The 22117-nt window shown below is 27.1% G+C and overlaps 4 protein-coding genes across 9 annotated transcripts; 3 read left to right on the plus strand and 1 right to left on the minus strand.

Annotated features, from left to right (window-relative positions):
- Positions 1-2815: 2815 nt before the first annotated feature.
- On the plus strand, positions 2816-8367 carry LOC124430368. Its single transcript, XM_046976825.1, has 4 exons — positions 2816-3172; positions 3714-7514; positions 7640-7853; positions 7977-8367. Exons 2-4 carry the CDS (start codon positions 3738-3740, stop codon positions 8168-8170), a joined length of 4185 nt encoding a protein of 1394 aa, XP_046832781.1. The 5' UTR covers positions 2816-3172; positions 3714-3737; the 3' UTR covers positions 8171-8367.
- A 2111-nt stretch (positions 8368-10478) lies between these two features.
- Positions 10479-12708, minus strand: LOC124430369 (syntaxin-18). Of its 4 annotated transcripts, none has more exons than XM_046976828.1 (3): positions 12577-12708; positions 11874-12085; positions 10479-11663 (listed from the first exon to the last, which is right to left on the minus strand). In XM_046976828.1, the coding sequence occupies exon 3, from the start codon at positions 11580-11582 to the stop codon at positions 10611-10613; it is 972 nt and encodes a 323-aa protein (XP_046832784.1). In that variant the 5' UTR covers positions 11583-11663; positions 11874-12085; positions 12577-12708; the 3' UTR covers positions 10479-10610. The 4 variants fall into 4 exon arrangements, with proteins under 4 accessions (XP_046832784.1, XP_046832782.1, XP_046832785.1 ...); XM_046976826.1 differs by having other exon boundaries at positions 11776-12085; XM_046976829.1 differs by lacking the exon at positions 12577-12708 and adding an exon at positions 12342-12499 and having other exon boundaries at positions 11776-12085.
- On the plus strand, positions 12694-15084 carry LOC124430370 (coatomer subunit epsilon). Its single transcript, XM_046976830.1, has 3 exons — positions 12694-12892; positions 13463-13951; positions 14125-15084. Exons 1-3 carry the CDS (start codon positions 12788-12790, stop codon positions 14431-14433), a joined length of 903 nt encoding a protein of 300 aa, XP_046832786.1. The 5' UTR covers positions 12694-12787; the 3' UTR covers positions 14434-15084.
- Positions 15085-15555: 471 nt separating this feature from the next.
- LOC124430371 (poly(A) RNA polymerase gld-2 homolog A-like) lies at positions 15556-20978 on the plus strand. Of its 3 annotated transcripts, none has more exons than XM_046976834.1 (11): positions 15556-15991; positions 17580-17726; positions 17998-18392; positions 18492-18673; positions 18781-19064; positions 19200-19368; positions 19473-19616; positions 19695-19823; positions 19925-20114; positions 20197-20312; positions 20426-20978. In XM_046976834.1, exons 2-11 carry the CDS (start codon positions 17583-17585, stop codon positions 20587-20589), a joined length of 1917 nt encoding a protein of 638 aa, XP_046832790.1. In that variant the 5' UTR covers positions 15556-15991; positions 17580-17582; the 3' UTR covers positions 20590-20978. The 3 variants fall into 3 exon arrangements, with proteins under 3 accessions (XP_046832790.1, XP_046832788.1, XP_046832789.1); XM_046976832.1 differs by having other exon boundaries at positions 15557-15991; positions 16708-17726; XM_046976833.1 differs by lacking the exon at positions 15556-15991 and adding an exon at positions 16010-16497 and having other exon boundaries at positions 16708-17726.
- The last annotated feature ends 1139 nt before the right edge of the window (positions 20979-22117 follow it).

Below are 22117 nucleotides of genomic sequence, written 5' to 3' on the forward strand. Positions count from 1 at the left end.
GCGACACCGTACGCACTGTACGTGCGGCTTTAAGATAGACGGAGAAAGAAAAGCAGAACGACACACTCTTTCTACCTTCTTCTTCTTCCTCTTCCTTCTTCTCCTTCTCCTTCACCACCTCCACCACCACCTCCTCCTCCTCCTCCTCCTCCTCCTCCTCCTCCTCCTTCTCTCCTTCTTCTTCTTCTTCTGCTTCTTTTCTTTTTCTTTTTTTTTCCTCTTCCTTCACCGTCTTCAAAAAGACTACTCGTCGTTCTCTTGAATCATCGGACCGAACGAGAACGCGTTACGCGCTGGCACGGCCCACGTCCTCGATCGAACCTGAGATATCTACGATGATTTTTTTCGGGCGGCCACGCACACGTGCGATGATCGCAAAATTAAACGACGGCACCGAGCTTTTCTAAAGGTGTTTATTCCGTTTTTGATCTAGTTTTTCTTTTTTATTTTTCTTTTCTTTTCCTTTATTCTTTTTTTTTTTTTTTTTTTTGATATATATATATATATTTTTTTTTTCTGTGTATGTTGTATTCCTTCTCCCCTTCTATCTCCTCTCCTTTTTTTCACGGAGACATGCCCGTACTCGTCTCCTCCTTCGCCAACGCCTACACGATACACATTGCACGCAGAGCAACGACGCCCCTACACGCTGATGACAGCGGTTCTCAATCGACATCACCTAGATACACTCTCTCTCTCTCTCTCTCTCTCTATCTTTCTCTCTTTCTCTCTCTCTCTCCATATAGTTATCGTTTCCTTATTGTACCGATAGAGTGCGCCTCGGTTATGTGGCAAATTTCAAATAAGGGGACGCCAACGAACTCGATTGGTTCAATGATTTTAACTTTAACTCGTCGCTTTCGTATTCGTATCTTGAAATTGCATTCTCTCTCTCTCCCTCTCTCTCTCTCTCTCTCTCTCTCTCTCTTTTACTCTCACTCACTCTCTCTCTCTCTCTCTCTCTCTCTCTCTCTCTCTTCTCAGTCGCATCATGGCGATGATTTAATCTCGTGATACGTCACTGATCTAGAAAAAGGTTAGGTTCCCGGACGAATGTGATTTTATTTATTATGTCCGTTTCATAGCCGAGTCATCGCTGAAATAAGTATTATACGTTTTCTTAGTCTTATTAAACTCTTATCTTATTTTAAAGAAATTAAAACGAGTAAGATGACTTTTGTCATGGAAAGATTAAATAGTCGTTTTTCTCATTATTAAATTTAGATAATTCTATTTCAGGAAAATGAATTTAATAAATCAATCATCAGTTTTTATTATTCTTTAATATATGATATTATTAATGTTTCATGCATTATCATGGATTTTTCTTGATATGGAACTGACCTGAATAAAAGTTGATAATGAAGAAATAAATAATGAAATAATAATTTTCTTACGTATATCAAAAAAAAAAAAAAAAATAAATAAATAAATAAATAAAATAAAATAAATAAATTTCGTAAGCAATTCCAATTTACTAAGAAATACTTTTATATATAAGATTTTATCTTGAATTATGATCTATCGCATATCGATAATCGATTAATCTTAAAATCAGTTTATTGGAAATTATCTTTGTTTGTATTTACATTTTGTAGTTCATTTATATTTTAGTAAATGATTGTAAAATAACATAAATTATTCGATGATGTTGTTTATCTATGTTTATTATTTCATTTAAAATTTATTTAACAAGTATTGTAGAAAAAATAGTTAATGTATAGAAATTCAATTCTCATTTATATCGAGATATTTTTTTGGTTATACGCCTACTGTTCTACGATAGTTATCATTGTATAAACTGTTTTATGTTCATTGCTTTTTTTTTTTTTCTAAAAGTAAATAATTTTATTTTTACTCATTATTTGAAAAAAGGTCTAAATGTATTATTGCAAATGAAAGCACAGAGAAGAGTAAATTCACACATGCAAATGAGTAGTCAATGTACACTTGAATGCATTATTCAAAAAGCAACAAAAGAGCCTATGAACTTTTGTAAAAATATTTTGATCTTTTCTTTCAAACGCGTTATTAAAATTTTTTATTCGAAAAATATACTACTTAAGGGTCAATAATATACAACAAAATTATCTATAAAAGATAAAATCCATAATGTTAATAAAAATAATATATTATTTAGTAACATTTTTATTAAAACAAATAATATTAAAATTTAATATATAATAAAAATATTTGATATGTTATTTATTACTTAGTATAAATATAAATTCTATTATATTTCAAAAATCCCGGGCGTATTTAAAGCTATTAGCTTTACACGAATAGCGTCGCTTTTGTCGCCGACATGTAATTTCTCCTCTCTTCTCTCATTGGTCCACAGTCAATTAAGAGTTTATCAACAAATCGTCTTAGATAATAGTTTATTATAAAATTTATATTTAATCGTAATAAAATAAAAATAAAAGTAACATATATTTATTATATTAATACATATATATATATATATATATTAAAGACATTATGTTAAAAAATAACTAGCGTATAAATGAAAATAACCAATAAATGAGCTGGACTCATCAAATTTTATTGCCGGAAAGATAGAATTCAATTCATTTAATAAACATTCATTTGTTATATATTATTTCTTTAATAAAGAGAAAATAATTTTCTTGATAAATAAATACGTTTTATTATAATGAATAAAAATTTTTTGTCAAGTTTAATAAAATAAAGTGAAAAAAAAAAGTGGACTATATCGTCATTGGTGGAATACTCGTTTATTGGTTACTTTTAATATACAATCACGACGGCAACGTAATGAAAAAAAAAAAGGTATAACTTCACCATCTATGTTGATTAGAGTAAAGCATACTGTAACCTACGCAGCCGTAAAGTGGCGATGGCGTTTTGTGTTTTATATTCTTTTGTGAATAAAATCTGGCGTTTATGCGCGTTTTGTCGTCCGATATCAATCCATTATTATAATTTGTATCTTTTAAGATAAAGCGAGATATAATTGTTCCTTGTTATAATTATATCGAAGAAAAATTAGGCCAGGTAATACGAGAATCAAAAAAAAAATATTAAAGAAGCCCTCGCTTAGAACAGCCGGCGAACGTGACTCAGTTTGTGCAGTAAATGCAATATTCTGATGTTAACGACAATATATTATTGAGAATAGAAATCGCCACAACACATGCGGTAAATATTGGTACGTATATCATTTAATTTATTTATTTCCGTGATTATATTATGCCAATACGATCTTCCCGCCGTAACCTTCTTTCCGCTTGTAACAAGTAGCATTGTTACTAATGCTTTTTCTATCTTCTCATGTGATGTCCCATGTAAACATATACGTATATATAGAGCGTGTATATCAATGGTCATATTAAGTTATACTATTGAACATTAAACGTATAATCCTTTCGATTTTTTATACTTTTTAAAATTGAAAATTTCGATTTTTAACTTTTTAAGAAAATTTTTTTTCTTTTTTCATTTTTCACTCTTTCTCTCTCTCTCTCTCTCTCTCTCTCTCTCTCTCTCTCTCTCTTCTTTTTTTCTCTTCATTTTTTAATAAATAAAGTATACATTTTTTCCCTCGTTTATTTCTTTAAATAAATTAATTAATTAATGTACATTTTACGTGATCGTTTTTTTCTTTTTTTTTTTTGTTTATATATATATATATATATATATATATATATATATATATATAAATAGTTAATAAATTGATATTTGAATTATAGCGTACATACAAAACATTCGTAGAAATGTCAGACGTAGAAAAGATGGAAGATACTACAATGGATACGCAAGATACTTATTATGAAAATCCAAAAGATAGTGCTGTAAATGAAAGTCAGGATTTTCAACTTGTTGATACTGATGAAATAAATTCATCTACAAATAAATTAGAAATTCAATCTGAGAATGATAATTCAAAAACTAAAGATGATTCGAATAAGGAACAAAGTCAGACACACGATGAGATAGCCGAAGATAAAACGAGTGGATTAGAAAAGAAAAGTGAAAGCAATGTTGAAAGCAATGAAAAAGATAATGTTGCGGATGATAGTTCTAAACTTGATGACCAAAAGGATGATACCGATGATGAGAATGATATTGTCCAAGGTACGCCTCCTATGATGTATTCGCCATCTAAAAAGGAGGTTCATGGTACATCTGAAAAAATGGGTCTCAAACGTAAAGCAGATTCTGTTGATAATCCTGTTACTAAGTTGTTAAGAAGTTCATCCTCAGAAGATGCTTTAAGTATAGAAAAAAATAAAGTTCATAATGATGATAGTCATCATTCAGATAAATCAGATGATTCTCAATTAAATATTTCAAGAAATTGTACAATACCAGATGTAGTAATTGAAGAAACTCAGGATGTAGAAGGTGAAGAACTTATTGAATCCAACGTGAAAAATTCTGATTTTGTTTTAAGTGAAACCAAAGATGATAAGAACTGTGAATCATGCCCTGTACAGAAATGTTTAAATAAGAATGAAAATAATGCTAAAAAAACTTATGAAATAAATCAAAATGAAACTGTAAACAATCCAATTACATCCGACACATCTACTAATATAACTACTATTACCACCACAGCTACCACTACTACTAGTACTGCTATTACTACTAGTACTGCTATTACTACTAGTACAAATGACGATATTGAAAAAGAAAATACTTTTGATGTTAATATGACTAAGGTTAGCGATGAAAAAGAATTAACTGAGAACAAAGAAATAGAAAATATAGAAATATCAGCAACTGATGTAACAGTAAAGAATGATTCAAATTCCGATGTATCAATTAATTCTTCTAAAGATATAAATGAAGAAAAGACACTTACTCCTGTAAATAAGGAGGATAATAAAAGTTCAACATCCAAGAATATTGACGATGTTAATTTGCAGAGTAAAAGCAGTACCAGTGAGGAAATAGTATTAGATAAAATAACAATAAGCAAACAGCAACCTGTTGCATCTACTTATACAAACAAACCGCGTATGAGCATAGAGGTTGTTTTTGACAAATCAACTATGTCTCAAGAAAAGAAAATGAAATTACCAGAATTAGTTGAAATTGATGAAGATGGGGAGAAAATTATCTTGGATTCGTCGCAGGAGAATTCTATAGGAAAACTTGGTGAAAAAGAAGTTTTTGATACTACAAATACTGAAAATATTTATAAAAGTTGTTACGAAAATAAAAATAGTAATGATTTCAATTATAAATCTTTAATTAACACCAAAGAATCGTCAGTAGATTCAAAATCTGATAAACATCATTTTAATGGAAATAGTGAATGTAAGAAATGCGATACAGATGGTACGGCTAGTGTAGAATCAGATATATTTACTAATGAACTGCATTCTACTATTTTAAAAGGCGATAATGTTTTACGGTCTATGAATAAAGAAACGAAGATGCCTGCTTCGGTAACTAAAGAGAGTGATAATGCAGATTTAATAAGTGTGAGTGATAATGAACATGATGTTTCACTTATAGATGATAATGTTAAAAGTAAATCTGAGTTAAGTAATGCAAATTTACTTGCAAAAGCTTTACAAGTAGAAAAAGAAGTTGGTGTGTATGTAAGACTTAAATGTTTATTACATATTGATGAGAGTACAAAAGAATTTCTGAACAAAGAATTAATGAGTGTTCATTGTGAACCTATAGTAGAACTTTCATCCGCACGCCAAAAAACAGAAGACACTTCTGCTTCGTTAGCTGATATTTCTGGAAATGACAACAAGGATACCTCGCCAGGATCAGTTAACAGCAATCCACAATTATTTCATTTAAACCCTTCGAGACTTTCTTTCCTTTCAACAATTAGTTCTACAAGTTCAGCATCCAGTGCTGCTTCTTTAGTCGCTAAACTTGCAGCTAAAGACACACATTTTTCACTACCTCGAGGTCCAGCTAAACATGCAAAAAAGTCAGTGTATGAAATACCATCAGCACCACAGAAACAAAATATAGATGAATCTCATGAGAGATTAATTAAGGAATGGAAAAATAATCGTTTATTAGTAACAACCATTTTGAGTTATTTAAATACAGAGGTTAATACAATTGATACATATAACATAAGTAATGAAAGATTAGATGATGTTCTGCAAAAAATTAGATGTTCTACGCCAGAAGAACAAGACGAAAGGGCAATGGAAACAACAACGCCCAAAAGTTCCAGAAAAAATCGAGCATCAAAAAGACCACGAAGTAAAAATACCAGAGCAGGTGTACAAACGAATGGAATGTGCAAAATTTCACCAAAAGAATTGATTTCTTCCCAAGGAAATAACAGTACTCCTAGTAGTAGAAAGAAAACTAAAACTGATAAAATTGATAGTGATATACCATCCAATAACACTGTTTCATTCGTTAAAGATTTATCATACATTAATATAAACGATGAATTGGTTGGTAAAGAAGTATTTGCCAAGTGGTCTGACAATAATTATTATCCAGGTACAGTCACGGAAAAAGTTAAGTTAAAATATAAAGTGAATTTTTACGATGGGAAAAATAAATTACTTATAGAAGATTTTATTATACCAATACCAAAGACCCTAAAAGAAGGTTTATCAGTATACGCGACTACGGCAGAGGATGATTATGGTTCCTGTGGCTTAATAGTTGAAGTCCAAAATACTAATAATGATACATATTATTCAGTAGAAACGGATGAAGGAGAGAAATTACAAGTCCAGGTGAAAGACATCTTTTTGTCATCAGATCAAGCGCAAGTATTGAAGGAAGAAATATTTGTCAAAATAAATAATCTTCCGTCTACGCCTAAGCTTTCGGGCCAAATAACATTAGACAACATGGTAGATGGAAAACGGCGTTCTAAACGAATTGCCACACCTACATTTTCAACTCCAAAATCTAAGATATTGGCTGGTAGTTCTATTGATAAAAATATTAGTATATCGGAACCTTCTGTTTCTGGTATAGCTTCTAAAACTAAGAAGAGAGATTCTTCTGAAAATGAGAGTAAATCTAGTGATTCAAATCTTTCTTTAAAAGATGAAACTGTATTAAGTGGCGTGCAACCAGAAATTATTGGAACGCCAAATGAACAAATTGTAAAAGGACCTCAGCATAGAATAAAAGGAAAACCACGAAGTAAGAAAAAAGCTGAAAATGAAGAAACTATTGCGACTTTGGGTCCTATTCCAAACAACAATTCTACTTTATTTAAAGGCATGTCATTTATTCTTACTTGTGCGTCATTGGAAGTACTTGATAGGTTTCAAGCAGATGCTAAAGATTCTGGTTCTGAAACTGGAACAGAAAATGAAGAAGAATGGGTCCGTAGACCATTTGTAAGGGATAGGCTGAAAACCCAAATAGAAGCTGGAAAAGGTAAAATTTATGACGAGTTTGATTTAATACCAAAGGAAGAATATAAAAATACAAAACTGATTACAAATGTGCCAAATGTTACTGCAAAAAATTTATTATGTCTTTCGGTCGGAATTCCTGCATATAATCATAATTGGATTATACAGTGTTGTCAAGAGGTATATAAAAGTTTTATTCTCATAAAAATGATAAGCATAGTTTTTATTTATATTACATTTGAATAATATTTGATGTTTATTTATTTATTTATTTTTTTTTTTTTTTTGTTTTTTTTTTTTTCAAGGACAAATTAATAAATCCAGCAGGATGGAGCTTACCTGCCGGATGGAGTTTGGATAAACAATCTTATATTGAAGTTTTTCAAAGGCCTAGTAATAAACCATTAACTCAAGTTATAGTAATAATTCCTATTGTAGAATCGGACAAAAAATTTACATCTTTTTGGCGCCAAATATGTGAAAATGCAGGTGCTGTGGTTTTGCTGGTAGATGGTTCAGGTATTATATTTTCTCTATAATTAACTTTTAAATTATCTCTCATATCTAATATGAAATGTATGTACATAGCAATATAAAAGATAGTAATAATATTTATAATCAATAAAATATTAATCCTTACAGAAAGTATGGAAGGATTTGCAGAAGGTACAGTAGTAGTTACTAATCGCAGATGTCCTTCATGGGCAATTACAAAAGCTGGAGAATGGCAATTACCATTGCTTTCCACAACGTGGGTTGTTCAATGTTTAATTGAAGGCAAAATCTGTCCATATGACTCTCAACTACGTTATAAATATAATTATATACAAAATTAAAATCCTTCCTCTCCAGCAAGGTGTTATTGGCCATATCTGTAAGTACAACAAATATAGTTATGAACGGAAAAGAAAAAGACACATTTTGTTTTTAAATTTCAAATGTTTTCAAATATTCTATTCTTATGTATTTCTTTATGTTTATGATTCCTTTGAACTATGTGTATATATATATATATACATATATGAATATATACACACATACATCTTAAAGTATATACGTTTAAATATATATATATTATATATATATATATTTAAAAGTATATATATATATTATATATATATATATATTATATATATATATTTGAAGTGTATTTTCTTATAATAATAATTATCAGACCACTTATGAAATAATGTCTTTTATCAATCTATGCTAATCATATATGATAATTCGCAACATATCTTTGCTAAATAAAATTTAATTTATCAATAAAATTAAAGAAATTTAAAAAGATGTTATTATTCAATGATCATCTTGTTGATGAAAATATTTGCTTTGCATTATTTTTTTTATTATTGGAACTTTTATCACTTTCTACCATAAAAAGTTATAGCTTTTGATAAAATTAAATTCTTATTTCCTTCACATTTTTTTTTTTTTTTTTTTTTTTCCAAGAAACTACAGAATATTTTCTCCTTTCGTTATACTAACTTACAAGGTAGAAATTTAATGGATCTGTTTTTTAAGTAGAATTTTTTTTATTACTTTTCTGTTCATTCTCAGCATATATAGATTGTGAACAATTATATTATATAGTTCAGTATTCACATGAACTTATATTTGTTCTATGCTTAATAATGAATATTAAAAAACTAAAGAATTTTCTCTTTTATTTTTCTAAATTCATATATTATCGTTAATTCATATTATTCATTATTTAATCCTATTTTCTTATTTGCAAAGTTTCCAAAATCAACAAATTAGGAATTAGATAAATACTTCTCTGTATTTATAGTACTTACAGTGTTGGTATTGTTTCTCACAAAGCTGTAATATTAGAGTTTTGTAACATTTTGTATAAAATAAAATATAAATATATATCAATTTTATATGGTGAACGAGTTTATTATAAGGAATGTTTATAACGTCTTGATTGCAAATTGTGTGATATTGAAATGCAACAGTAAATCATGGAAATGAATGAAACATTTATAAATAATTTTCATATAAATATACACATATATATAATTTTACAATGTTTTGTCTATCTATCAGTGTTCTTCATGGTGCTTAATACCAATATGGTATTCTATCAAAACAGGAAGTCTTATAAAAGTGTCTTGCAGATATCTGTGACATAAATAACACTCGTATTAATCCTGTTAACATAAAATAATATGTACAACATGATTAGTTGATTTAATTTTACAACAATATAAATCACAGGTGAGATAAGGGTAAATGTAATAACAATAATAATCCAATTAACATGATATTAGACTAAATAACATTTGTTAATTACAAATAACGAAATGGTATAATCATTTTTGCAATACATATTATCAACAAAAAAGTGCAAACATATAAACAGATTTATTAAAACATATTATTTGTACAATTCATACTATCTCACTTATCTCATTGTGATTTATATATAATAAATTAAAATGTGCGATTTATTGTAATCTGACAAACAATGTATAATATCAAATTAAAATATTTGTTATTTTTTTAATTAGTGATTATATAGCAGTGTATTTTTTAAATATATAATACACAAAGAAGTAATACTTATGCATTTAATGTATAAGGTGTTACTAAAACATAATTTTATTTGATATATTATTATATTCACGTAGATATTAATGAAACTTACAAAATAAATTGAGTATTGAAGCTTCCTGTTAAAATGATGAAAAAGATATGTGCGGAAAAGATACAAGCAGACTATTGTAAGGATCTTATTTTCTCCAATACTCGAAACTTCAAATTTTTATTATGTTAAATCCATGCTGCATTTCAAAATTAATTGGTACATCGAGAATAGGTGCACATGTACGAGTGTGTATATATAAGTAAATATACGAATATTTACTATTTCTATTACATAAGTTGTAGCCATTATGTACAATGTCTTTGGGATAAAATACAATGACCTATTTTGTCAAAAAAATTTTATTCTTCATCAATAATGTACCCATCAACTAAATATATATATATATATATATATATATATATATATATATATATGTATGTATGTATGTATGTATGTATGTATATAAATATTAAAAATAACATCAATTCATTTTGAATTTTTGAACATAATTTGAATTATAATAAATAATATAATTAATTCATCATTATAATTACTGGAAATGTTATAAGAATAATATCTTGTTGAGAAAAAATAATTATTTACATACAATAATTATTTTCATAGAACATGTACAAAATATTTCGCTCTATTTTAATGTATCGTAATATTTTGGAAAATTTAATTTACGGATTATACCAATCGAGGAAAAGTAAAGAAAATGACATAACTAATAGGAAAAAAAGAATCCACACTCTAAGCCCAGCATTCCTTTGGATAGCTTGTCGAATCTGTTCGTTAGCTTCTTTTACATTTTCAGTAGATCCAACGACCGTTGTCATTAATCGATCAAGATCTTTATCTTGATCTAGTACCTTTTCTGTAAATATTTCTTGTAATTCAGCTATATGAACTACTTTACTTTCAATTTGTCTGACCTCCTCCGTTATTGTACAAAGTTCATTATATAATTGTTCATTTTCTGACTCAAGCATCTGTATATCTTCAGGTGACAATTCTTCATATAAAAGAGTATTAACATCTTCATTAATTTCTTGAACTTTCATGGGATTCAATTTGTTTGAATTGCTCTGATTTTCAGTGTTATTTGTTTTTTCAATTAAATTTGAAACAGACCTTTTATTATCCATTTCCATAATTTTGTTTGGTTTTGTATCTAATTCAAGTTTAGATATATTTCTCATTTCTAAAGCTCGTTTTACTCTTATAGCTTTTTGTTCTGAATAAATTTTACAAACGTTTTTCAAATAATCCTCAATCAAGAGCAAAACAATTTCACGATGTTCCATATTTTGTCTAGAAACTTCTGAAAATGCAATTTCTCTCTTCAATTCTTTAATAAGCTGAGAACAAGTACTCATAATTGTTTGAGCTCCTGCATCAATTTTATCACGATCAGTATCGGTCATACGTGGTATGTTAGAAAAATAATTGGAAAAATTTAAATAAGCTTTCCGATTTTCTAATAAAAATTCTCTAAGTTTTGTTATTTGAGCTACAACAGCTTGGGTTTTGATGTAAAAAGAACTTTTACTTTTTGTCTTTTTCAATGGTTTAGTAAAACTAGAAGATCCTAAATTTTTATCCTGTAAACTAACAGTTTTTACACAGTCTCTGAATAATATACTGACATCCATTTTTAATATCAGTGTATATCACTGTTAATATTTTGAATGTAAATAACTTCAATCACACAAGTAGCTAATTATATCTTATGGCTGAAAAAAGATATATTTATAAAAATAATGTTCACCTTTCAAATACAATATATAAAAATATTTTGTTTCGTTAATCTATAATCTACATTGCCATATATAATTCAAACATTACCTCAAACTAAACTGACTTAATTGTGAAACTTATAATGAATATATATTATCAAGATGATTCACAAAAAAGTCATACAAGGATAATGTTCACTTTATTACCTATTCTTACAAATGAATTCCAATGTAGTATAATAAATTAAGACCAGCTCATTTTCATTTATTTTAAAACACATAAACATACTAATATATCATATTAATTGAATAAATCGATAATTGTGATGACCTTAATAATAATCTATATTCGAAAAATACTTGTCGTATAAAATTTTACACCGACCATATTGTGCTAATGCTGTACCTTGCGACATAACCTAAAAAAAAAATATCAACAAAGTTAAAAGGAAAAAAAGGTATGCAAACTTGTGATAATGTAATACTAATGTATAATTACAATTACTCACAAGACAAAAACTATTGAAATATTAATTTTTCAAAAATAATTTTTTTTTATGAAATTTTTTTTTCTATTTTTTTTTCTTTTTTTTTTTTTTTTACCACTTCCTCAAAAAGATTTAATTAATTAATAGTTATCACTAAATTTTTGAACATCCGGTTGATGCAACTTACATTCTTGACATTCGATTGTTATAAACAACTTTAAAAGATGCAAATAAATATAAACACAAGTGTCTTGATTTATATCTACTTTGAAATTATATCTTCAAATAAAATGAAAATCTTTGATTTTAGATTATTTCATTAAAATCTAAATTGATAAAGATACGTGATAAATGCAAAAATAAATACTTCTAATATTATAATTTATAAAAAGTTTCCAAAAAGATATAATTTTATTTATTACCTTTTTTTTATTACACGATTAAAAATATTACAAGATAGTGTTCATTTTTATAAAACATTGCAATTTAGTCATTGCAATTAATAATAACGAGATATAAATTTCTTTGTTTAATGCCTTTCGTATGTATCTAGGGACCCTGAAATATAGAAATATGCAATAGTGAAGCGAAGTAGGAAGAAATTCTAGTACTATCTAGTATCGAAATGACAAGATGGCACGTCAGCAGCAAAGCGATGTCGATGAATTGTTCGACGTAAAAAATCACTTTTATATCGGTAATTATCAACAATGTATCAACGAAGCACAAAAAATCAAGGTACGTGTATTATCAAATTTATGCTGGTATTTCTTTTTGACATTGTCAACATCCAGAAAATTTATTTTCCTTTCGCAGTCATACTACCGCATTAATGTAATTTATTGTTAAATCAAAATTTTTTCTTTTTTACATGAGAAAACAATATATATATATATATATATTTTTGTTTTTATTAATTTTAAAAAATATTTCATAAAGATGATTCTCTTTTGTGTATCAATTTATTAATAGATATATATTTCATTTCAATGTAACGTTAAATATTGAAAAAATGTCTATTCTGTTATTCATGCTTTTTATTAATAATTATTTCATAACTACTCTACAAACACATGTTTTTCTAATAATAACAAATTATAAAAGTCACATTATATATTTTAATTTCATGTAGAATATTAAAGTAAATATTAAATTATTATTTTATAAATTATCTATCCTTTATATCTATACAATCTTTATTATAATATTTTTATTTCTACTTGTGTAATAATTGTGTTTTTATTTCTATTGTGTAATGTAATTTAAATTATACATATTAGAATTATATTTTTCCTTTTTTAATTACAGCCCTCTTCTTCGGACGTGGCAATGGAACGCGATGTATTTTTATATCGTGCTTACATAGCACAAAGGAAATTCCGTGTTGTTTTAGATGAAATCAATAATTCATCGCCACCAGAATTACAACCATTGAAAACATTAGCGGATTATTTTGCAAATCCGTCACGTAGAGAAGCAATTGTTGCAGAATTAGATCAAGCAGCAAATCACACTAATTTAGACAATCACAATTTTATGATTGTTGCTGCTACTATATATTATCATGAAAAGAATTTAGAATCTGCACTACGAGTACTTCGCAATGTAGATCATTTGGAATGTTTAGCATTAACATTGCAAATTTATTTGAAAATGGATCGTTTGGATTTGGCTAGAAAAGAACTCAAAACAATGCAGGAGAAAGATGATGATGCTACATTAACGCAACTCGCTCAAGCTTGGTTAAATATAAGCAGTGGAGGGGACAAATTACAGGATGCTTATTATATATTTCAGGTATAAAAAAAAAAAATATAGATAGCTTTTATCTTGATGTTTGTTATTGTAATTAGTAAAATTGCTTGATATCGAATGAACTTAAAATATATTTATAAAAAAAAACATAGATAGATTTTAATTAAGATTGATTAATTTATTGAGATAAACTTTTATTTGTTGAATTATTTCAGGAAATGATTGACAAGCATTCCAGTACAAGTATGTTGTTAAATGGTCAAGCTACTTGTTTTATTGGTCAAGCAAAATATGAAGAAGCTGAAACAGCTTTGCAAGAATCACTTGACAAAGATAGTAATAATCCTGACACCTTAATCAATATGATTGTCCTTTCGCAACATATGGGAAAACCACCTGAAGTTGCTAATCGTTATTTAAGTCAATTAAAGGATTCTCATTTGGAACATCCATTTGTTCAAGAATATTTGCAAAAAGAAATTGAATTTCAAAGACTTAGAAAACAATATTCGTCGTCTGCCTAAATTACAATAAATTCAGACCTTGGCATTCCATGGATCGGTTAAAATAAACAAGTATTAATGAGAATATTGAATCAGTTTTGAATAGGGCATACTACAGAATGTAGACAATATTTATGGGACAAAGTGTATGAGATTTTGTCATGAGGCTTGATCGAATGATAGTAAAGCAGTTTGCTCTTAAGCAAGAATATTCTGTTTTTATATAAATTTCTATGACATAATCACAGAAATAAATGTAACATCTTTAGAGATTTTCCAAAATTAACCTTTTTATAATTAAAAAAAAAAAAAAAAAACACTATTGTGATAAGATTGAAAAAGTAAAAGCAAAAAGAAAAAAAAAAAGAAAATAAAATAGCATTTAATCCACATGAACTCAACACCACTCGTGGTTTTAAAATAATGTTTTCAAAATAACAATAAAAAAAAAAAAAAAAAAAAAGAAAAGAAAAGAAAAAAGAAAAACCATGCGGCTGCCATTTTATAGTACAGTCATAATAAGATATTTCTGATATGCAATTTTTTCATTTTGCATGTATCATCTTTTTTATCATAGAATTTTGCGCGTAATTATATACATATACATACGTGCATATAAAAAATAAAGTATTGTACTACATACTAGTTTGCAATAAAGGAAGGCTACAAGCACTTTCTTTTTTATCTTAATATTTCGTTTGCGATAAAAAGAAATAATACATTTTAACATAAACACATAAATATGTAACAACTAATGACAATTGTAGAATCAAAACCGTAGAGTCATTAATATTCAAACATAGCAAATAATGTAATTCAAATGAGTAATGTACAAGTTCGTTACTTTTATGAAAAAGAAGAAGAAAATAATCAGTCGAATTTTGTTGAGTTTTATGTATTGTTAATTCAATATTATCGATTTAATCGATAATATAAATTTTATTTAGTAGAAACGTTAAAATCATTATTTGTAACGATTATCACATCATTTGATTTTATTTATTGTTTCTTACATATATACATATGTAACTATTTTAATATATTCATACGTAATATATATATATATATACACACGTAATTATTTTTAAATGTTAGAAATTTCTAAAAATGTGTGTGTGTGTGTGTGTGTGTGTGTGTGTTGTGTGTTTATATATAAGATTTTTTTTAATGAAATATTTCTCAATCGGTATTTCCATATTCCGTTTGTAATGCCATCTAACAAGAATTATTTAAAGTATTCAAAGTCAATCGAGAAACGTTCATATTACGTCAAAGAATTCGAAAATTTAAACGTATAATCGGTATAATAGAAAGCTTAGGATCGTGCAGTTTGCTCGTGAACGTTGTACTTGTTGCACAAAAAGTATCACTCGTAACTTGCTCAAATCGTGCCTACCTCAATTCTCATAAAATAAGATAGATTTAATGAAAGAACATCGTTAGAATTGATCATATTGAAATATTTAAATCGTGTTGTTTACGAAATAAGTTTGAACTAACCGAAAGAAAAAGAAAAACTTGTCGAACGATGCATTGTTACATTGAGGACATATTATCATAACATGGCGACTAAAAGCAGGTATTTGTGCACTCCTTATTAGAAAATATTATTACGCTTTTGACAGCTTTTATTTTGCTTGTTGCCTAAGGTAAAGATTGATTTACATTTGCTACTGCTAAAACGTTCGTAGTATCGTTAAAGTATTTGTACATGTTATATTTGTAAGTTTAAAGCGATCATTTTTAAATCTATTATTTTTTTTTCTGTTTTCTTTTTTCTTTTTCTTTTTTTTCTCTTTTTTTTTTTTTTTTCTTTCTTCAAAAGTTTAAATATCTATATTGGGCTTAAAAACAAGTTTCACGTCTGATAGGTTGAAAGCAACGATATTCTTCTTTTTTTTTTTTTTCTAAATCGACATAACCTAAAATGTTTTAAAGCTAGTTTTATAACAAGTCTTAGGTTTTTGCAAATTTCAATCAAAGAATCATTGCAAACGAATGACCTTAAATTTATGTCATGAAAGATAAACAAATTTCATTTTCTTTTCATTAAATATATTTTTATTACACATCATCTCAGGAGAGGTAACAATTAGTTTCTGATATTTATTATTTTATTATTACTTCGGTATATTATTTATCATAATAGAAAGAAATGATATGGATAATACGTTTGTAATAATATTTTCAATTAGAATTTCATTTTATTTAGAATATATCAGTTTTATTCTAGAATCTAGAGTTGAAATGTTTAAAAATGTATATCTAAAATAGATTTTTTTTTTATATTTTCAGGGAATACAAAAGGCTTTTGTAAATTATAATTTAGTTAGGAGCGAGTACTCCAAAAGAGCCAATATAATTTGTAATTTAAGAAAGCTAAATCTTAGTCAAAATTTATAAACAAAAGGCCTATAGAAAATTCTTTTACAACATTCCATGAATTAATCATAAGTGCACAAAGGACATCAAAATATATAAAGATAACAAAGAACAAGATATATGGGTTTAAAGCAAGAATTTCATGGTTTATAATCATTTATTTAATTTCTTTAATTAATTTTTTGATAATACACACGCATAAAATTTAATTATGCTGCTAACTCGAATATAATTTAAAAATATAGAGAAAAGAAAGATTACATAGTTTTGATCATTATTTATATTTTGCTTTTTCGTATATTGCTTGTTTTGAGAATACCATGACAAAATATTATTGAATTAAATGTATTTGCTATTTTGATCTTTGAATATTTATTTCATTGCAGTATCATTGTTTGTTTTAATGTTATTATTAAATATAGTATACACTGTGCAATTGTAGTTCGATATATATTAATGTAAATAAAAAAAAAAAAAATTAAACTTAATAACTTACATATAATAAATATACAAGAGAATTAAGGGGAATGTGCCTAAGTGAAAATAATACAGGAGCAAAGTTATTTGCCTTTATATCTTGTGCCTTGAACATATTAGATATTGCTGTAAATAAAGTTGAATGATTTATAAAGTATATTTTGATTGGGATGTTAAAATAGGTACAACGCTCATTTGTAACACAATTTAGTGTTGCGTTAGAATTATCAAGAGCAAGCTTCTTAGTGCTTTTTAATACTATATTAATTATGTATCACACTATGTATCCACCACAAATGATGGTGCAGATTATGGGTGGCCAACATGCGAGTGGACAATATCTATCAACGCCAACACAAATGGTACATATTAATAGTACAAATGTATTATCACCGGCAGAGTATACACAGTATATACCCGATGTGTCTGGCCATAATAGGCATCATATGATGCAGGTATGTATATAATATTATAGCTTTTAGCAATTTTTTTTTTTTCGCTTAACGTATATAATATCATTAAAGTAATCCTAGGTGTTCTTTTTTTAGAGGCTTTTTTCAAAATTGTTAATTATTATTAGTTTGTAATGATTTATGATTATTATATTATATATAATAAAATTTTTATGATCGCTTCGCATTGGTAGTTGAAATTAATATTATTATTTTTCTATCTTTTATTAATTGTCAATTAATATTTTGAAAAAAACTAAACAATACTTTTCAGACTGGAAGTTATCCATTGGAATTATTGCAATTAATGGGTGTTGAAATTCCTTCATTGCGGCACATAGATTATGTCAGTAATGTAGGTACTGGTTCTGGTTCAGGAAACTGGCCAAGGCGAATTATTCCGCCAAACAATACTTCCCCTCTACAACCACCCTTGCATCTAAATTTTAGACCATCGAATAATAATTCAATAAAGAAACAACATTGGAGTAATAAAACAAGTAAAAAAAGTTCGTATAGAGAAAACTTTTTGTATAATGATAAATATAATAGTGACAGTGGCTTTAGTTCCCGTTCTCCAACCCCCAGTAAATATCAAGCTGATAGTAGCCAGAATGAAAGTTCAGATGAACGGGATTCTATAACATCTTCAATCGAACAAGGAATCAAGTAAGCAGGATATAAATATCTAATAACTTTTATTAAATAAAGAGATAATAAATTAAATGCAATATGTAAGAAATAAAATAATTTATTACTTTGTTGTAGAAAGTTACATAGAGTGCAATCAGACTATAATATTGTAAATAATAAAATTACAGAAGAAGGTTTTATTTCAAGTGCCTCAGCACATCAATTTTATCAAAATCAACGACCCATTAATTATTATCCTGCTTTTTCAACTCCCAGATCATTTCAAAATTATCAGAATAAAAGAAGATATCATACAGGTGATTAGAAATTAAATTATTTTTACATGGTTATAAGATCAGAACTTTTTTATTTTTTTTTTTTTTTTAAATCTTAAAGAGTAAAAATTAATGGATTCATTGTATAGGTAAAGGTAGTCCACCACCTCAAAAATCTCAACGGGGTAAAAAGTTCACAGGAGTAATATTACCAGGTTACAGTATGTTCCCTAGGTGTCATACAGCTCCAGATCGATTTCTCGCTAGATCTCATCTTATTGAAGTAAATTATACGCCAACCGATTTAATAACTGGAACGGTGTGGGACAAACTTTCGCAGGATATTTGGAAGAAGTTTATTACAAATCAGCAAACTGAAATTGTTTATAGAAATAAAATGAATCTTTGGAAATATCTCTATGTTTTAATAAAGGTAAATTTTCAAAAATGAATTTAAAAAATGATATTTTCTCTATGATAAAAATATTAAAGAAATTTAATGTTCTTTAATGACCATAGAAAAATAATTGATCTTCGTTATAATAAATATTATGTTGATTATATTTAGGGAACGTTTCCAAAATATGGATTATTTTTGGTTGGTTCAACAATGAATGGTTTTGGATCTGACAATAGCGATGTAGATATGTGCTTACTAGTGAGACATACAGAAATGGATCAAAAAAATGAAGCTATCGCCCACTTAGAACAGATATTAAGGTGTCTCAAACGATCTGGTAAAATTTTTTATAATTTATTGATATTTTTGTAATAATAATATTTGCCTAAACATTTCCCAAAACGAGTTTAATTAGAAATTTGTACCGTTTATGTATATTAGATATTATAACACAACTTGAACTTATACAAGCAAAAGTACCAATCTTGAAGTTTCACGATGCTATGCAAAATTTAGAAGTCGATCTCAATTGCAATAATGCTGTAGGAATACGTAATACTCATCTCCTTTATTGTTATTCTCAAAGTAAGTGATTAAATCAGAATAAATGTGTTTCTATTAACAAAATCATTGTCTATAAATATATCTATATTTATTTTACAGTTGACTGGAGAGTAAGACCTTTGGTTCTAGTTGTCAAATTATGGGCTCAATGTCAAAATATAAATGACGCCAAAAACATGACAATATCTAGTTACTCTTTAGTTTTAATGGTCATACATTTTCTACAATGTAGGTTTCTCCTTCTTTTTTTTTTTTTTTTTTTTTTGTATATAAAAGAATAATTATACTTTTACAAAAAATCATATAAAAATAAATGTTATATATTGTAGGTGGCGTCAATCCTCCAGTTCTTCCATGTTTACATTCTTTATATGTAGGAAAATTTGGACCACATACAGATATTCATTCCATAGATATTAATGAGAAATTAAACATTCCGCCTATATGGTTTTATCCTACAAATCGTCAATCGCTCGGGGAACTTTTTGTAGAATTTTTTAGATATTACGTCACATTCGAGTGAGTTCATACTTGCATTTTATATAATTCTATTAATATTTGTAAATATAACATGTGTGATAGAACAAACAAAATTGATTAGTTTCAGCCAATATGCTATTTCTGTGCGTTTGGCACGTAAAATACCAATAGAAGAATGTAGGAGAGCACGATCGTTAAAAAATGATCCACATCAATGGAAATGTCTATGTATTGAAGGTATGTAAATGTTCTTGAGGAAAAAATTATTTATATTAATATATATATACACACACACATATATATATATATATATATTTTTTGTTTTTTAAATGTCTCATTATATCTTACAGAACCCTTTGATTTGACAAATACTGCTAGGTCGGTGTATGATCCAGACGTATTTGCAAGAATCAAGCAGGTATTTGATTGTACCTATCAAAAACTAAAGGAAGGTCATAATTTAGCAAGCATCTTTGTCAAAGTTAATACTATATCATCTTTTGCTATGACATAATGGTATCCTAAATGTTAGTGCTTAAGAATATAAGCACTATATAGGATAATCAGGTGCTTCCACATATTTTGCGTTAGCAATGATCCTCTTTTAAGCTAGAGGTATTTTGAATATTGTTGTCCACCTATTGGTGTAAGAAATGATATATACACTGTGATGAAATGAATTCTGAGCTTGTCTCAGTTCAATCTGATCATACTTGTGATACTAATTTAGCATGAATTCATCTTATTTCATTGATGTGTTTAAGAGTAAAACTGCGAATAGTGTCCCTTTTTTTTTCCTCTCTATTTTTGTCTGCAATTATTTTCTATGAAAATTTGAAATTATTTTTTTTATACATCTTTGAAATCATTTCACTCTTAATATATATGATCGGTATGAATTATTTTGGTAGTATTTACGTATATGCTCTTTAAATATTTTTCATTATGAGAAAAAAAGGATATAATATATATAGACTGTGAAACGCTTCCTAAAAAAAAAAAAAAAAAAAAAACAAAAAAAAAAAAGAAGAAGAAAAAAAAGAAAAAGAAAAGTATTAGTTGTGTGAAATGAAATGTGAAATAAATAAATAAGTTTATCCTGATGTATATTAAAAATTATATAGTGCGTAACGAAGAAACATGTTACTTTACATAGAGAAATCTTTTGCATCATTAAACGAAGCTGTGGTGCCTTGTGTTTGTCACTTTTTTATAAATAAGATCTCATACGGTGCCAGCCTATTCGATAGTTTCGTTAAGATTTTTGTCGTGGACAAAATTACAGAAATATGGACAAGACTTACTCTGCACGTGTGTTATAATGTCGTCTCGGCATTAATATAGAATATTATAAATTTTTGCTGAAATTAATTTATAAAAATTAAAAACAAAAAAAAAATTATATAAATGAGATAGTGTAATATAAAAGTATTTATATATACTGCAGAGAAAGTTCTACATATATAAAAGTAAAGTGACACTGTAACGAAATTGTGTTATTAAGTGGTATAATATCGAAGGGAAAGAAAGAAAAGAAAGAAAGAAAAAAATAAATAAAGAAAGAAAGAAAGAAAGAAAGAAAGAAAGGAAGAAAGAAAGAACCAAAAAAAAAACAAAAAAGAATAAAACAAAAAATGGTACTTATTAATATAAAATGTTACTGCCTACAATACAGAGTGCTCTAGTGTAGGATGTAACAATAGTTATAAAGTAATTATTTTGAAACTATTATAACAAAATAAAATAAAACAAAACAATACAAAACAAAACAAAAAAATACCAAAAAACTAAAAGAAAAAAACATTTTTAAAGAAGAAAAAATATTTTGGAAATCATAAAAAAAACATGCAGGAAATTAAATTGCGTTTATTATGTTTAAGTTTATCGCGTCTTGTTAAAGTATAATGAATACATCATAGTAATGACGAGATATAAAATATTTTTTAAATCTATACAATGGAATTATAAGAACCTATTGGGTTGATATGTGGTGTTATGAAAGAGAACAATCATATTCTTCTTCTTTATTATGGTGTATGCAT

Source organism: Vespa crabro, chromosome 18, assembly GCF_910589235.1.
Source record: "Vespa crabro chromosome 18, iyVesCrab1.2, whole genome shotgun sequence".
Taxonomy (NCBI): domain Eukaryota; kingdom Metazoa; phylum Arthropoda; class Insecta; order Hymenoptera; family Vespidae; genus Vespa; species Vespa crabro.

What these genes read in the sequence shown, in the direction of transcription:
- LOC124430371 (XM_046976832.1), top strand. Translation starts at nt 17,541, where the DNA reads ATGTATCACACTATGTATCCACCACAAATGATGGTGCAGATTATGGGT. An exon ending in AGATATTACGTCACATTCGA is followed by an intron (nt 20,115 to 20,196) that starts GTGAGTTCATAC and finishes AAAATTGATTAG; the next exon opens with TTTCAGCCAATATGCTATTT. An exon ending in GAAATGTCTATGTATTGAAG is followed by an intron (nt 20,313 to 20,425) that starts GTATGTAAATGT and finishes TATATCTTACAG; the next exon opens with AACCCTTTGATTTGACAAAT.
- LOC124430369 (XM_046976828.1), bottom strand. Translation starts at nt 11,582, where the DNA reads ATGGATGTCAGTATATTATTCAGAGACTGTGTAAAAACTGTTAGTTTA.
- LOC124430370 (XM_046976830.1), top strand. Translation starts at nt 12,788, where the DNA reads ATGGCACGTCAGCAGCAAAGCGATGTCGATGAATTGTTCGACGTAAAA. An exon ending in ACGAAGCACAAAAAATCAAG is followed by an intron (nt 12,893 to 13,462) that starts GTACGTGTATTA and finishes TTTTAATTACAG; the next exon opens with CCCTCTTCTTCGGACGTGGC. An exon ending in ATGCTTATTATATATTTCAG is followed by an intron (nt 13,952 to 14,124) that starts GTATAAAAAAAA and finishes GAATTATTTCAG; the next exon opens with GAAATGATTGACAAGCATTC.
- LOC124430368 (XM_046976825.1), top strand. Translation starts at nt 3,738, where the DNA reads ATGTCAGACGTAGAAAAGATGGAAGATACTACAATGGATACGCAAGAT. An exon ending in TTATACAGTGTTGTCAAGAG is followed by an intron (nt 7,515 to 7,639) that starts GTATATAAAAGT and finishes TTTTTTTTCAAG; the next exon opens with GACAAATTAATAAATCCAGC. An exon ending in TTTGCTGGTAGATGGTTCAG is followed by an intron (nt 7,854 to 7,976) that starts GTATTATATTTT and finishes TAATCCTTACAG; the next exon opens with AAAGTATGGAAGGATTTGCA.